The following is a 16484-nucleotide window of genomic DNA, read 5'->3' as shown; positions in this document are numbered from 1 at the left end:
GCTCTCCAAGGCAAGAGAGTCATCAGCATTGCTACAGGTGAGCATTTGTTATTTTTATAAAGTTCAAAGAGGAATGTGACAGTTATAGATACTAATACAATAGGTGTTAATCCTGGTATTTTCTCTCATGGATGTTTGGTGGTCTTGTGGCTAAAGGCATTTCAACTGGCTGTGACCTCTGAGGGTTGAAATCTTAGGGATGATTTAGGTATATTTCTCACTTATTGCTGCTCAGGGGCAAGCCATGTGAATTAACAATTTAGACCAAGTAATGTAGCTTTTTGCTCCTGTACTTGTGACAGAGCAATAAAGGATTGGGCGATGGATGAATGGATGTGTGACAGACCTTTATCAGTGAGTTTCATATTTCCTATATTTCAGGGTCACTACACTGCGTGTGCTGCACAACAGAGGGAGAGGTGTACACGTGGGGTGACAATGATGAAGGCCAACTTGGGGACAGTACCACCAATGCTATCCAGAGACCTCGCCTTGTCATGGCTCTCCAGGTATAGCTACATCTCATTTTTCCAATATCGCTAAAAAAGGTAGAAATTTGTTAGGTAAAGGATACAGAAAAGATTTACTTTTGTCTCATATGTTGATATTTATTTTGAAGATCAGAATCATTGAAACATTTTCAGGAAAGTAACTGCCACTGTTTTTCAGGCCAAGAAAATCAACCGTGTGGCATGTGGTTCTGCCCACACCCTAGCGTGGAGTACAAGCAGAGCTGTCAGTACTGGCCGCCTCCCCTCACAGGTTCCTATTGAGTATGACCTTCTCAAGGAACTGCCACTCCCAGCACTTAGAAATAGACTTGTAAGTGACCAGTTGCCTTTTGCTCCAATGTTACTTGTCAGTAATATATAGTACAGTATGTCACTTAGTATGTGAAGTTTTCTATATTGTATGTTGCCTTAGTTTTTTTAAATTTTGGTATTAATGAAGAATACCTACTAAAAGTTTGCTGACACTATTGTATTGATCTCAGAAATGAAAGAAGATTTGCAGATGATGCATAGTAATCTGTGTAGGGAGGGCCTCAAAGTGGTTCAGATGTTATGTTTAATGCTAATGTCCAAAGGAATGTAACTATAATTTTATGGTTAGAATCTCGAAGTATTGACAAGTACAACAGTATAGTATTTATTTAATTCAGTGCTAAATTAGCCAAAGATCATAAAACTTTGATTAAGTAATGCATCACAGTTGGATGGAAAGCTTTTTGGGAAGCACAGGAATGCCATGAAAATGCGGCTGGTATACGTGAAATGCAGAGTTTAAAATTAGTCAGAAGCTTGGAAATTCACAAAACATGTGGAGAATAAGATGAGAAGTGCACAAAGAGCAGTGGAATGATCGACATATGGAGTAGCATTGAGACGTTAGGAAAAGAGCAACACTGGGGGAAAAATAAACTATGTATCTATCTATCTATTGCCAGATGCCTTAATCCCATGAAGGCTGGCCACAAACAAATCTTCTCCATGTTGCCCTGTCCCCCACCATTTCACTGCCCTGCTCCCAGCTCACCCCCCTCTCTCATATATCTCTCCACTCCATCCCTCCATCTCATCTATGGTCTCCCCCTCCCTCTCCCCCCCTCCACCCCACTCATATAGACGTACCTCATCAGTCTGTCACTCTCCATCCTCTCCACATGGCCAAACCACCTCATTTTGTTTCTCCTAATGCTTCCTGTCACATCCACAACCACATCACAACGTTCCTTCTCTTCCTCATTTGTCAGTTTCTCTCCATGTGACTCCACATGCTCCTCTCATATAACTCATTTCCACTGCTCTCACTCTTGATGTGTGTTCCTCCAGCAAGGTCCAAGCTTCACTTCCATACATTAGAGTTGGTATCACAATGCTGTCATGTAGTAACTATTTCACTTCCATGCTCACTTCCCTGTTTCTTATCACTACTTTCAAGGAACCAGCAACCTTGCTTCCTTGTTGTACCCTTTCAAGCACATCACCCTCTAAACTTCCATCTTTACTCATCACACTACCAAAGTACTTAAATGCATTCACATTTTCCATTTCCTCCTCATCCAGCCTCACTGTACATTCACTGACTTCATTTCTCTTGAAGATCATAACTTTACTCTTCCCCACATTCACCTTTAGATTCCATTTCTTGCTTACTCTCCTAAACTCATCCACCAAGCCTTTCAGCTCCTTCATCTTCACTTAACAATACAGTATCATCTGCAAACAACAATACAGGGAGTTTCCAAACACTGCCCTCTCTCATTAGGGCCACTCCAACATCCACTGCCTTACCTTGTATCTCTTTTATAACCCCATCCATATACAGATTGAACAGCCATGGAGACATGACATATCTCTGTTTCAGTCCAACCTTCAAATAGAAAAATTCACTCAGTTCACTCTCCACACGCACTGCAGCCTTAGCACCCTCATACATACTTCTTCACGGCATCAGCAACTTCCCATCTACTTCATATATTCTTAATACTTTCCACAGTCCTTGTCTATCCACCCTGTCATGTGCTATCTCCAAATCCATGAAGGCTGCATACAACTACTCTTCCTTCTCTACAAACTTTTCCACTAAATATCAAAGAATGAATATCTGATCTACACAACCTCATCCCTTTTTAAAACATCCCTGATCTCGTCCAACTAATTCCTCTGTTATTTCCTAAACTAAAGAAGGATATAAGGGATATAAGTACAGAGGGGGAGATGAGTGGAATGTGTAACTAGAAGAGATGATTTGATAACCGATGTAGTAAGACTAACCGACTGAACCCCAAGTAATAGTAAGTGTAGCAGGAAAAACCCAGCTAGAAGGTAGAGATACAAGTAGCTACTGTGTTTAAAAAAAAATAAAAAAAAGTAAAAGTGCAGAGATAGACAGTCCCCTTAGTCATGGAGAAGAGTGGGAGATGCCTTTTGTTCAGCAGTGGACTCCATATGGCTGGATATAATTATACAATACACTCAATCCTCGTAAATCGCAGCAATTTGGGTCTGGACCACTGCCGTGATTTACAAATTCCGTGATTTATGAATAATAACGTATGTGAAAAATTAATTTGGGTCTGGACTTTGGCCAACCCGCCCCCACAGCAGCCCACCTACACCTGTCTAGGCACCATCAAACACAAACATACAAATTTAGGAATATTCAGTGAATATATTAAATAGCAGTGTTAAGGGATCTCACCTTAATCCTATGACGAAATTGCTCAAGTGAATGGAGTGGGGTGGTGTTGGGAAGAACTTAGAACCTCTCAGCATGAGGTGGGGGTGCTTCCTCATGCTGTTCTCCCATCTCCAGCTCCTCTGCCTCCCTCAGGAAGCCCTCAAAGTCTGCCTCAGAGATGACAGATGCTACGTCATCCACGTCCTCAGTGTGTGAAGGGCCAGGCTGTGGTTCAGGCTCAGCTTCTGCCCTTACGTGGGCAAAATAGTGGGTGATGAGTTCCTGATGTCTTTCACAATTATGCAAGTCCTTGTAAAAATGCACAGCTTTTTCAGGGTAACCAATACTCTTACTACACTTTTCCTCATCACGTTCAATGGATTTCACAATCTCCTTGGCCAAGTCTATGTAAACAAGCAAATCACTGAGCTCCTTCATGGAAGGCCTGCCACGTTCCTGCACATGCAGTTCATTTACTTCACGGTTGGTCTGCCTTTCCAAGTGCTCGTCGTCTTTTATAACAGCCTCCACAACAGCCTCAGGGGCCATGGGAGGTAGGAGGCGGGGGGAAGTTGCACAAAAAGGCAGGTCACTCTCGTACTCCACGGCAATGGTCTGTAGTGTGCGGACTGGCGGGACAAGAACAACTACAACATGGCGGCAGTAGATTGCACACTTGCCACCAGGGACGCACGGTGATTGGTTGTTGGGTTGCGATTTTCAGTTTGAATGCCACAGTTTACGGTTCTCCACGGAAAAGGCCCAGTTGGGTGCCTAGGTCCACGATTTTCTTGACTTAACAATGATTTAATGTTGCTGGCAGTCTGACAGCCACTTAGCCGTGATTTATGAATCCGTGCTTTATGAACACGCAATTTAGGAGGATTGAGTGTATGTACAAAAGGCCACTTCTGCCGATTCATTCCATTCTGAGAATGACTCTAGTCAGTTTATCATCACTCTGTCAAAATTTACAAGTTATTCGCATCACCATTTTCTGATCCTGTATATAAGTAAAGATATGACAGAAATGTCATCAGTTTTCATTCTTAATCATTCACCCTTTGGCGCATCAGGGTGAAATTACAAGTGAAATATTTCGTCATCCATTTTCTTGTTGCCTTAAGTATGATGAAAACTATCTGTGCCAGAGATTGTTAAAATGAATTTAGGGTCTAGTTTTGATACCAGGTAAGTCAGATTTCATTGTATAAAAACCTCTTATTTAAAGTTTATCATCAGTGAATCTTGTTCTGTGGAAAAATCTGATAAGGAATTAATAAACTGGAGATTTACTCTGAAGTGCTCAGCTCAATTTTTTTTTTTTTTTTTTTTTTTTTTTTTTTTTTACCATTTCAGTTCAGAGGTTTCTGATAAGTTTCTGTCAGACAATTTTATTCAGCTTTGGAAGGATACCTGGTGATATTGTGGAAGGATGGTGTATCTATCCTGTGTAGATTAAAATTTCTTACCCAAGGTGGAGGGAGGGAGAAGGAGGGGTAGACCGAGGATGAGGTGGAGGGAGGGAGTTGAGAGGTATATGAGGGAGGGGGGGGTGAGTTGGGGGGAGGGTAGTCAAATGGTGGGTGACAGAGTGACTTGGAGGTGTTTTGTCTGCGGCCACCCTTTGCGGGATTAGGGCATCGGGCTATAGATAGATAGATAGATAGATTTAAAAAAAAAAAAAAGAATCTTCCTCAGGCTGACTGTGTTAAATATTTTATTGCAGTGCCTTTAGAAATCGGATGACTTGAAAAATAAAATAAGAAAGTAATGGTCAGTGAATATTTCCCTGCTTGACTGGTGTGTTACTAAATTTTCTTCATGATTGTACATTATTAATCAGGGAAACAGAAGCAATGGAGACTGGTGAGTCACAACTTTGTCCAGTCTGTTCGTGTCAAAATTTGGGTGTATATTTCAGTTCAAACTAAATTATAAAGAACATATTAATCAAGTTGTTAGAAGTTGTAATCTGCATTCAGAAACCTGTATCCTGTAAAGCAGTTTCTAAATAGATGATGCTTCATAACATTGGTCCATCTACAGGTTTTGTCTCGTGTTGTTTGTTGTAACTCATTATGGATTGGTCTTCCAGATAATCCACTAAAGAAGGTTTAGTTTTTGTTGAATAGGGCAGCAAGGCTTGTCTTTGGCCTTCCCCCCAGGAACCCCATCTGCCTTACTTACATGTCTAATTGAGTTACACTGGTTGCCAGTAAAGGCTAGAATAGAATTTAAACTGTCTTGTTTCAATATTTTTAAGGTTGGTGAATCAAATTATGTTCATGAATTGTAGAAACCTGCACTGTTGTGCGGTGTTGTGTTGTTATGAAGTTAAAATGGTTATAGGGCATTGATGAGCCTGGGGCTGTTCACCAGCCATATTCATCTCTCTGATGGATTGTAGGGCTTAAATTGCTGCCACTTGTTCTGACTGAGTTGTATATGATTGATATCACGGTTTTAAAAAATTGTGGAAGTGTTGAAAGTGTGTTCAGTGCTAGTTAATTCCTCATTGGAAGATCAGGCCCTTTTGAGAAACAAAAGACCAAATTATTATTATTATTATTTTTATTATTATTATTCACCCTCATCTTAAATGCCAGGACCACATGCCTAGCCCCGGACTCCTACGCTCCTCATGGGGCAACGTAGGATTAGATGATGGATGGATTCTTATTATTTGTGGTAGGTGGGGGCACTCACCATCCTCTCACTCAATATAGTGCTGCTTTAGGTGTCTGCCCTTTCCGTTCTTCCATCCTTCCTCTTCTGTCTTTCTTTCCGTCATTCTTTCCTCTTTCTTCTCCCTACAGGTGACTTCATTTTCTTCCTCTGTCTTTCATTCCTTCATTCTTTCCTCTTCCTTCTGTCTATAAGTGACCCTAAGTGACAAGCCAAATGGTTACCATTTACTACGCTGGGTGGTAACCGTATAACCAATTTATGGTGCCTGGTGGTTTAGTGGGTAATTAAGGTGCTCCAATTGGATTGAGCCTGTTTAGGTTTATGTCCAAGGGGTGGTAGGATTTGTTGCTCATGTAGTGCCACTCAGGGATGAATGAGATTGGTCAGTCTCATCTTAAATGTCAGGACCAACTTGCCTAGCCCTGGGTTCCTATGCTCCTCATGGGACGACATAGGATTGGACGATGGGTAGATGGATGGCTTTTTATTATCATCTTATATTTAAAAATAATATTGTATTGAGTAGGTAATTAAGGCACTTCAGCTGGATTGACCCTGTGTAGGTTTATATCCAAGGGGAAGTTGGGGTTTATTGCTCACGTATTGCCACTCAGGGATGAGTGAGGCTGGTCATTCTCATCTTGAATGTCAGGACCAACTTGCCTAACCCCAGGTTACTACACTTCTCGTAGGGCAACACAGGATGATGATGATGAATACTGTATTGATTTTCATTTCCAAAGTACTTCTTCACTACTCTGCAGACATTGTGTGTTTAATGCTTTTGTTTATTTCCCAAGGTACTTCTGCATCACTTCTCACAGCTGGTGTGTCAGTAATACTGCTTTTTGTTTCCCAAGGTACTTCTCCATCACTTCTCAGACTTAGTGTGTCAGAGCATCTCCATGTTTGATTTGTGTACTCCCCCTGAGGAAGAGGAGGGGGAGGGTCCTATGGTGGCCAGACTCAGGGCCATCATTGTATCCACTGCCAAGGAAACTGCATTTAAGAAGGTAAGTAAATATTTTGAGTATTGTACCTCTTTGTGACTGGTGTAAGTCATCTTTGATTCGCAACTGTCACTATATTAACATTTACTGACATGGCATGGATGGGGGTAAGGGGAAGACTTCTGAGTAGTCTGACCAGCAAATTTGAGGCACTAGGTGCAATGATGTCTACATGGTTAATGGTTTTTACATATTTAGGAAAATTAGTTTAATTTCCTTCACCCTTTTCTCCCTCCAGTAGTTTTCTAGGAGTATCTAGATGATGATTTGATGTGACAGTCCTGAGAACATGAAATACTGGTCTCATCATTAAGTGACCTGGGTTGTCTAACAGTCTACAGTAAAGAGTATCATTTTGTAAATGAGTTCAACATTACTCCTAATATTTTTGAATCCCAGTAATATGTGTCAGTCTTACTTTCATTTTCTTCCATACTGTTTTGAATACATATCTTGTACAAGGTTATTTATTATTGCCTTTTAAGGATGGTTGTTGAAAGAGAGGGGATTCATTTTTTGATATGTAGGTGGCCAGAGACTTGAAAATAGTTTTTTAAGTACCATACCATTGTCCAGTGAAAGACAGAGAAGTGTAGTTAAAGGGAGAGAAGTGATAGTTGCTGTAAAGACCTTAGTACGGAACATAATACAGTATATAGATCAGAGGCTACAAGAATAATGAATAAGAGCATGTTAGCTACAACATTAATGTATGTAGGAAACAGTGAAATAATGTTAAAGGGGAAAGTTATGAGTGAGAGCAGTGGAGACTGTCATGGAATGTAATGATGTGTTTTCTGTATTTATAAAAGTTTTTACAGTTATAAAACATCCGCTTTCTGCAGGTTGTACAAGCCACCATGGTACGAGATAGACAGCACGGTCCCATTGTTGAGTTGAACCGCATCAGTGTGAAGCGTTCCCGATCCCGAGGTGGCCTGGCTGGCCCTGATGGCATGAAATCTGTGTTTGGCCAGATGGTGATGAAGATGTCTCTCTTGACTCCAGATGCCCTCTTCCTTCCCCACAGGGTATGGAAGGTCAAGTTTGTAGGTAAGTTGTGCCATCTTCTTTATATATTTTTTTCATTAATAATAAGGTACTTTGCCTAAGTCATGTAAAATTTGATAGAAAATTGTAGCAGAAGTTAGATTGAGGTATGGAAGAGAGTAGACTCAGTATGTTTAATGATGAGATTACATTGTTGGCTGATTATGCAGTTTTCATGGGAGATGAATTGTTAATGAGTTTGAAAGTGTCTCATCAGGAAAGACTAAGAATGGGTGTTGGAAAAAATATATATGTGTATATATACTGTACAGTAATCCCTCAATTATCCGACATGATAGAACCAAAGGCATAACCGGATACGAGCAATGTCTGGATACGGAGCAATATCCTCTACTGTACCCATATCCTACCCATACCCAACCTACTACTTATACCCAACCTGTATGTACAGTACCCTTCCTAATTATGGCAGTGTTCTGCGATCTTTTGGCTGTTTTTTGGAGACCTGAACACACGTTGTATTATGCAATACTGTAATGTATAATCCTAAACACTAAGAAAACAATCTATAAACAACACCAAAACAATATGCACAGTACCCCTCCTAATTTTGGCAGTGTTCTGCAGTCTTTCAGTTTTTTTAATCCCTAAACCGCGGGCTTGTTTTTGCTTGACTTGCGTGTCTCGCAGGCATATTCACGCTTCGACAGACTCTCTAAAAATATTTGCCAAAAATCAGTTATTAGTCCTCGAATATTAAAATTACATATGCATATGGCACATACCTTCAGCTTTCTCCTGGGATGTTTGTTGAGCCTTCGTCAACTACCGTAGGACTTGTGGAGATCTCTGAAGTTGGGTAACGAAGTCTCCACTTTACACTTCCCGACAACCCGTAATATGATTACCACAGCCTGATATTATCACTAGAAACACTATTCTATGATTCTCAAATAGTTTGGAATCCATACTCAAAAAAAACAAACACTGTGAAAGCAATGAAAATTACAAGCGCGTACGACCTTTCCACTTGCACTAGTTCGCCGCTGGTGTTCTGTCATTTATTATTCATAAAAACACTTACACTTTATATTTCTATTACTATATAGCACTTATATATATCTACAGTCTTTATCCATAAGTTTCCTTCAGTAATAGTAGTTTATTGTCACTGTAGGCATTCAATTTCTCTTTCAGTAAAATACATAACATTCACTTTCTCGTCCAGTATACTAGCATTGAGAGTTAATCTGTCACCTTCATTTCCACTTTCATAACTCATAGTATTCATACATGCTCGAGTGAAACTTTCACTTTCATTACTCCTAGTATAAATACTCGTATTCTTATATTACTACTCATTTACATTTCTATTTACATTCTCTATTTTATTTACATTTCTATTTTATTTACACTGTGTTATGTACTGTCATGTGCAGTACCTTAAAAAACTATTTTCCCCTGTTCACTTATATTTACATTCATTGCTTTTACTTGCTGTTTACACATTATTTACATTTCCACTTGCACTGTTTTACTCACCAGAAAGATCGTAGTCACTGTCTATCATTTTCATTGACAAATTAGCCAGTTGACGTTCTACAGTAGTCCTCTTTCCACACGAGGTTTAGTAGGGGGTAGAGGGCACAGGGCCCTTTGCATGGGGCTAAAAAGCGGTTGAATCGGACAGGCGCGAATCCAACGTGCTTTCACCTTGAAAGACAACAGTAAACTGAATACAGTGTGGTGGCCTAGCCGCCTAGGGGGAGTGCAATGCTGCCAATGTTAGGTTGGTGACAGCTGCTAATATATACGCTATGAAATGATTGGCAGGAAGTCTAGACAATACATAATGAATTAGGTAGTTCCAGGTGAATGTGAATATCACTTAGGCTTCTCCCTTCCTTTCTTATGTATATTTTTATCACGAGAATAGATTATACGGCATATTTCAAGGGGAAATAAACAGCGAAAATTAGCGAATGAGTGCACGTGAGGTGTTGTGAGGTGATAATTAGTCAATTCCAGGTGTATGGCACTATCACTTACCTTATTTCTTTTTTGTATATTATTTGGTATAAGAATAGGGCATAGGGCTTATTTCAATGAATGAAATCAGTGGAAAATTCCAGGAAAGATTTACTTAGCATAGCACTGCTGGGCAGGCGAGAGGAGAGGGTAATGGAGGGGAGGTAGGGAGGGGAGTCAAGAACGTTGAGAAATGGCTAAATTGTCAACAATGGATGGGAGTACAGATGAGATTAGGAGTGCTGACTAGTGTTGGACATTGTCAGTACTGATAGATGATACAAGCCACACTTGAAAGCCCGGGCGAATTCAAAATAACACAGAATCACAAAAGTGACGCCCCACGGTATGATCCCTTGCTCCCAGGCATCACTTTCATGATGCCCCACGGTTAAGGGGTTAAGACATCAGAACATAAATTGGAATATGCACTCCTAAGCACCAAGAAAGCAATTAAAAAAAAAATACCAATGTGCACAACCCTACCAATATGTATAGTACCCCTCCTAATTTTGGCAGTGTTCTGTGCAGGGGTGTCATATGGGGGGGCAGCGAGGGGTGCTCGCCCCCCCAAAGCTTTATGAGGGGGCCTCCAAATCAAGTACAATTAATGAAAAGGTAATATATAAGGTTAACACCATGAAATTAAAAACAATTTGTATTTCGCCTCAATACTTTTTGGGTGAAATATATCGTGTGTGTGTGTGTGTATGTGTAATAATCGCAATATTTTACTAGGTATATTAAAGGATGCCAATGTAAATATTTTCCTAGACAGCTGTTCAGTTACAGTAACTTCAGCATCAAGCTGCCCTTTTTATTGTATTCTGGCTATCATTAAAAGATTTTATTCATCTTAGGAAGTACGTACCTGTCTTTTCGTGGACTTAATGAGGATCGTGAGCCATTGAATTCAGGAAATTTTGTAGCAATTCTTCACTTAATTGCTGAATCAAATCTCTCTCTAAAACAAAAGTTACATCGACAAGATGGCCATCAAACAAGTCCTCAGTACCAGAATGAGTTTATATCAGTTGTTGGAAGACATATCAAAGACACAACTTGTGCTGAAGCACAAGAAGTCAAGTACTTTTCAGTTATGGTTGATGAAACGAAAGACTTGTCAAAAAAAGAACAGATGGCTATTCTTGTTCGGTACTTTAGTGAGGGTATTGTGAAGGAACGTGTCATTGGAACCCATCACATGGAAAAGGTTGATGCTGCAAGTTTAGCTGATTTCATGTATAAGGAGATAGAACAGTCTGGTTTAATTTGGCCTTAACTCTGTGGCTCAGTGTTATGATGATGCAAGTGTAATGAGTGGTTGCTTTAGCAGGGTTCAAGCAAGACTATGGGATAAAATTCACCAATCAGTATATATTCGTTGCCATGCACACAAGCTGAATTTAGTATTGGGTGACTGGATCAAGAATACCAGTGGCCTGTCTTCATTTTTTTCAGTTATTAACACACCTTACACATTTATTACTAACAGCAACACAAGGAACCAACTTTACATAGAGGCACAGAAAGCAGAAGTTCTTCAGGTTTTGACACTAGAAAGACCTACTATAACTAGATGGTCTTACTATTATAGGTCAGTATCAGAGGTTAAGCTTTGCTGTGGAAGTTTGCTATCAGTGCTTCATACAGTTTCAGAGGGTTCTGATTCAGAAGCTGCAGCAGAAGCAATTGGACTGTACAAAAAGTTAGAGTCTTTCAGGTTCGTAATGGATCTACATATTATTGAACAAGTCCTTAGAGTTATCAATAGTTTGTCAGATCAGCTTCAAGCAAAGGAAGCCTTACTATCTGAAGCTTGCTCTCTCATACAGTCAACTATTAAAGAATTGCAGGTCTTGAGAACTGACGAGGCCTTCTCTGATATTTTTAACAAAGCTAAAGATTTTGCTTCAACATATGTGATTGATACCAACTTGGAAAATTCAAATCAGTTGGGCATACCTAAGAGAATTCAGAAGGTATCATCAAGACTAAAGAGCTTCTTAACTGATTCAGTGCTAGGGAGAAGTGAGGTGAATACTTGTATTGCTCCAAAGACTGAAATCAAAAGACACTATTTTGATATATTAGACAGATTTCTCTCAGAGCTTAATATTCGCATCACACAAAAATGTCCTTAATAGAAGCAACGAATGCACTTGATTGCAATTCCAGAGACTTTTTAGAATATGAGAACCTTTCTAATATAGTAGTCTTACAAATTCTTCTAGGTTCTCAAATATCTGTTGCAAAAAGACATTTTCTAAGTAAGAGTGACAAGCCAAAGCATCTGTTTAAATTATATGATGAACTCAGACCATTAGATTGTGCTTATTCAGAAATAGTGAAAATTATCAAAATCCTTATCACCCTTCTAGTAACTACTGCAGGCAGTGAACAACTTTTCGTAGTACAGTACTTAGCTTAGTCAAGACATATCTAAGAACCTCAGTGGGAATGGATCGCATAGCCTAGTGACTTGCTACTTGTGGCCTCAGAGAAGGACCTTGTTAAAAATCTTAACTTTAACACCCTGGTTGATAACTCTGCAAGCAGAGATCATGGAGATATCCACTGTTGCAGCAGTTTATTCACTTTTCAGTGCAATAAATATACGTAGTTTAGTTTTCAATTTCCTCTAAATTCTGAAATTAATATACTATTCATACCTGAGTCTCTTCCAAATTTAAAAATCATCATTTTATTTCTCCCACCTCTTTGTGTAAAGCCTACTTTTTCACATTACTTTATACGGTTCATGGTATTCTGGGGGCTTTAGTAAGCTAAAAGCTTTCTGTATTACATATTCAGCTTCGCACAGAAATACTGCCAATGCTAGAATATCCATTAGTGTGTGTCAGGAAGTAATTGGTTTAATAAATAATTATATATAGTATATATATATATATATATATATATATATATATATATATATATATATATTTATATAGTATATATATATATATATATATATATATATATATATATGAGTTATTTAAGAGGAGCCTGTGGAGTCACGTGGAGAGACAGGCTGACGAATGAGGATATAAAGGAGCGTTGTGGTGTGGATGTGGATGTGATAGGAAGCGTTATGAGGAACACACTGAGGTGGTTTGGCCATGTGGAGAGGATGGAGGGCGAAAGACTGACAAAGAGAGTGTATGTGAGTGAGGTGGAGGGGGGAAGAGGGAGGGGGAGGCCGAGGATGAGATGGAGGGATGGGGTGGAGAGGTATATGAGAGAGGGGGGTGTGAGTTGGGAGCAGGGCAGTGAAATGGCGGGGGACAGGGCGACTTGGAGGCGATTTGTTTGTGGCCACCCCAAACGGGATTGAGGTGTCTGGCAATAGATAGATAGATAGATATATATATATATATATATATATATATATATATATATATATATATATATTGTGTGGGTAAGGTTGAAAGTTGGAATACAAATGTGGGCAAGTGTGTGCGTATGTGCCAACGCAAGATCGTGCTAGCAGAATGAGAGAAGTGTTCTGGACAAATGTGGAAGTGTGCATGGAAAAGTTTGGAAGGAATGAGAGAGTGTTTTTGATCGGTGATATGAATGGTAAAGTAGGGAATGTGAAGGTGGATGGAATAGTTGGTGAGTGGGGTGTGCCTGCTGAGATAGATGAGAATGGCAGTGCGTTAGTGGACATTTGTGCTGGGAGGGGGTTGGTGATAGCCAATACCCTCTTCAGGCATAAAATGATCCACAGGTGTACATGGCGAGTGATGAGAAGGATGGGTGGTGAACTGAATGAAAGGAAGGCAATGATTTATTATGTGTGTGTGGATGAAAGGATGCGAAGATGTGTAATGGATGCAAGAGCTTATAGAGGTTGGGGGAGTGGACTTTCTGACCAGTACTTGGTGGTGGCCAGAATTAGGATCCAATTAAGATGGAGAAATAGAAGAAAGGAAAGGCGAGAGGAAGGAGTGGTTGCAAGGAGAGTGGAAAGGTTACAGGAGGATGAGAAAAAGGCAGAGTATAAGAGAGAAGTGAAGGAACGATTGGGCAAATATGAATTGGAGCAGATGGGGGACATGGAAGGTGTGTGCAGGATATTTTCAGAAGAAATATGTGCAGCATTTGATGTGGTGTGTGGGAGGAAGAGAAGACGGAGGGGGGTGCAAGGAACAGCGTGGTGGACTGAAGAGGTGAGACAGGCTGTGGCACAAAAGAAGAAAACATACAATGAATGGATGAGAGAGTTATATGTAGAAAGAAAGAGAGAGGTGAAAAGTTTAGTAAGAGAGAGTAAGAAGAGAGTGGATGAGGAATTTGGAAGGAATTTGAGTGTAAAGTGGAGGGATTGTAAGAAAATGTTCTGGAGAAAGGTGAAGAGAGTAAGACAGGGTGGAAGTGAGGTTAGCAGGGGAGTGAAAGATAAAAATGGTAGATTACTAGTGGAGAAGGGAGAAAAAGTGAGCAGATGGAGAGAACACTTTAAGGAATTGTTGAACATATAGGATGGAAGTAATGCGAGTATAAGTGGCTGGGGAATGGCTGGGAGAAGGAGGGAGGTGAGAAGACAGGAAGAAATCAGTAGGATAGAAGTTGTGGAAGCAATGAAGAAAGTTAAATTGGGGAAAGCCCCAGGAATTGATGGAGTGTGTGGTGAAATGCTGAAGCATGGGGGAGAGATTGTAGTAGAATGGATGTGGAAGATGTGTAGATTGGCCTGGGAGGAAGGTAGAGTCCTGGAGGATTGGAAATCAGGTATAATTATTCCCTTGTACAAAGGAAAAGGGGAAAAAGAAGTGTGTGGTAATCATAGGGGCATTTGTCTTCTTAGTATAATAGGAAAAGTGTATGGTAGGATACTTATTGACAGAGTTAGAGAAAGAACAGAGGAATTAGTTGGAAAAGAACAGGGAGGCTTTAGGAAGGGAAGAGGTTGTGTAGATCAGATATTCATTCTTAGATATTTAGTGGAAAAGTTTCTAGAGAAGGGAAAGAAGTTGTATGTGGCTTTCATGGATTTGGAGAAAGCATATGACAGGGTGGATAGACAAGGATTGTGGAAAGTATTAAGAATATATGGAGTAGATGGGAAGTTGTTGAATGCTGTGAAGTGTATGTATGATGGTGCTAAGGCTGCAGTGCGTGTGGATGGTGAACTAAGTGAATTTTTCTCTTTGAAGGTTGGGTTGAAACAGGGATGTGTCATGTCTCCATGGTTGTTCAATCTGTACATGGATGGGGTAATAAAAGAGGTACAAGGTAGGGTAGTGGATGTTGGAATGGCCCTGGTGAGAGAGGATAGTGTTTGGAAACTCCCTGTACTGTTGTTTGCAGATGATACTGTGTTGTTGAGTGAAGACGAAGGGGAGCTGCAAGGCTTGGTGGATGAGTTTGGGAGAGTGTGTAAGAAACAGAATCTAAAGGTGAATGTAGGGAAGAGTAAGGTGATGGTCTTTGAGAGAGGTGAAGTCAGTGAATGTACAGCGAGGTTGGATGGTGAGGAAATGGAAAATGTGAGTATGTTTAAGTACTTGGGTAGTGTGATGAGTAAGGATGGAGGTTTGGAAGGTGAAGTGCTTGAAAGGGTACAGCAGGGAAGAAAGGTTGCTGGTTCTTTGAAAGCAGTGATAAGAAACAGGGAAATGAGCATGGAAGTGAAAAAGTTACTACATGACAGTACTGTGATTGCAACTCTAAAATATGGAAGTGAAGCTTGGACGTTGTTGGAAAGACACAAGTCAAGAATGAGAGCAGTGGTTATTTAAGAGGAGCCTGTGGAGTCACATGGAGAGACAGGCTGACGAATGAGGATATAAAGGAGCGTTGTGGTGTGGATATGGATGTGATAGGAAGCGTTATGAGGAACACACTGAGGTGGTTTGGCCATGTGAAGAGGATGGAGGGTGAAAGACTGACGAAGAGAGTGTATGTGAGTGAGGTGGAGAGAGGAAGAGGGAGGGGGAGGCCAAGGATGAGATGGAGGGATGGGGTGGAGAGGTATATGAGAGAGGGGGGTGTGAGTTGGGAGCAGGGCAGTGAAATGGCGGGGAACAGGGCGACATGGAGGTGTTTTGTTTGTGGCTACCCCAAACGGGATTGAGGTGTCTGGCAATAGATAGATAGATATATATATATATATATATGTATATCTTAAATGTCAGGACTAACTACCTAGCCCCAGGATTCTATGCTCCTCATAGGGCAACGTAGGAATGGATGATGGATATATATATATATATATATATATATTTGTTTACTTTAATTCCCTGACCATAGCTTTGCATGTGGCTTCAAAATGCTCGCTCACCACCCCACCCATGAGGGGAGGTGGGAGTAGGGGGGGCCTCCTAAATAACCAATGCCTAAGAACATTAAAGCAAAAACAAAAACTACCTGTTTGCACAACCCTACCAATGTGTACAGTACCCCTCCTGATTTTATCAGTGTTCTCCTGTCTTTCGGCTCTTAGAGGTCAAAACACACTTTGGAATGTGCAATATAATCCTGAACATAAAGAAAACAGTGTATAAACAACAAACAAAAAAACCCTGCCAGTATGCACATTACCCCTCCTAATTT

At 40.3% G+C, this 16484-nt stretch overlaps 1 protein-coding gene across 1 annotated transcript in view; it reads left to right on the top strand.

The window, feature by feature from the left end:
* The window catches only part of HERC2 (E3 ubiquitin-protein ligase HERC2), a 433977-nt gene that overhangs the window by 378481 nt on the left and 39012 nt on the right, over nucleotides 1–16484 (top strand). Inside the window, exons 76-80 of the mRNA XM_080285543.1 lie at nucleotides 1–37; nucleotides 382–509; nucleotides 670–822; nucleotides 6735–6887; nucleotides 7730–7937. The exon at nucleotides 1–37 is cut by the window's left edge and continues 129 nt beyond it. Coding sequence (XP_080141669.1) covers nucleotides 1–37; nucleotides 382–509; nucleotides 670–822; nucleotides 6735–6887; nucleotides 7730–7937 — 679 coding nt within the window. The remainder of the gene's footprint in view (nucleotides 38–381; nucleotides 510–669; nucleotides 823–6734; nucleotides 6888–7729; nucleotides 7938–16484) is intronic.

This window comes from Coenobita brevimanus, chromosome 107, assembly GCF_032717465.1.
Source record: "Coenobita brevimanus isolate Jiangsu-jjx chromosome 107, ASM3271746v2, whole genome shotgun sequence".
Classification (NCBI taxonomy): domain Eukaryota; kingdom Metazoa; phylum Arthropoda; class Malacostraca; order Decapoda; family Coenobitidae; genus Coenobita; species Coenobita brevimanus.
Note: the sequence above shows the minus strand (reverse complement) of the source record. Positions and strands in the feature narration are given on the sequence as shown.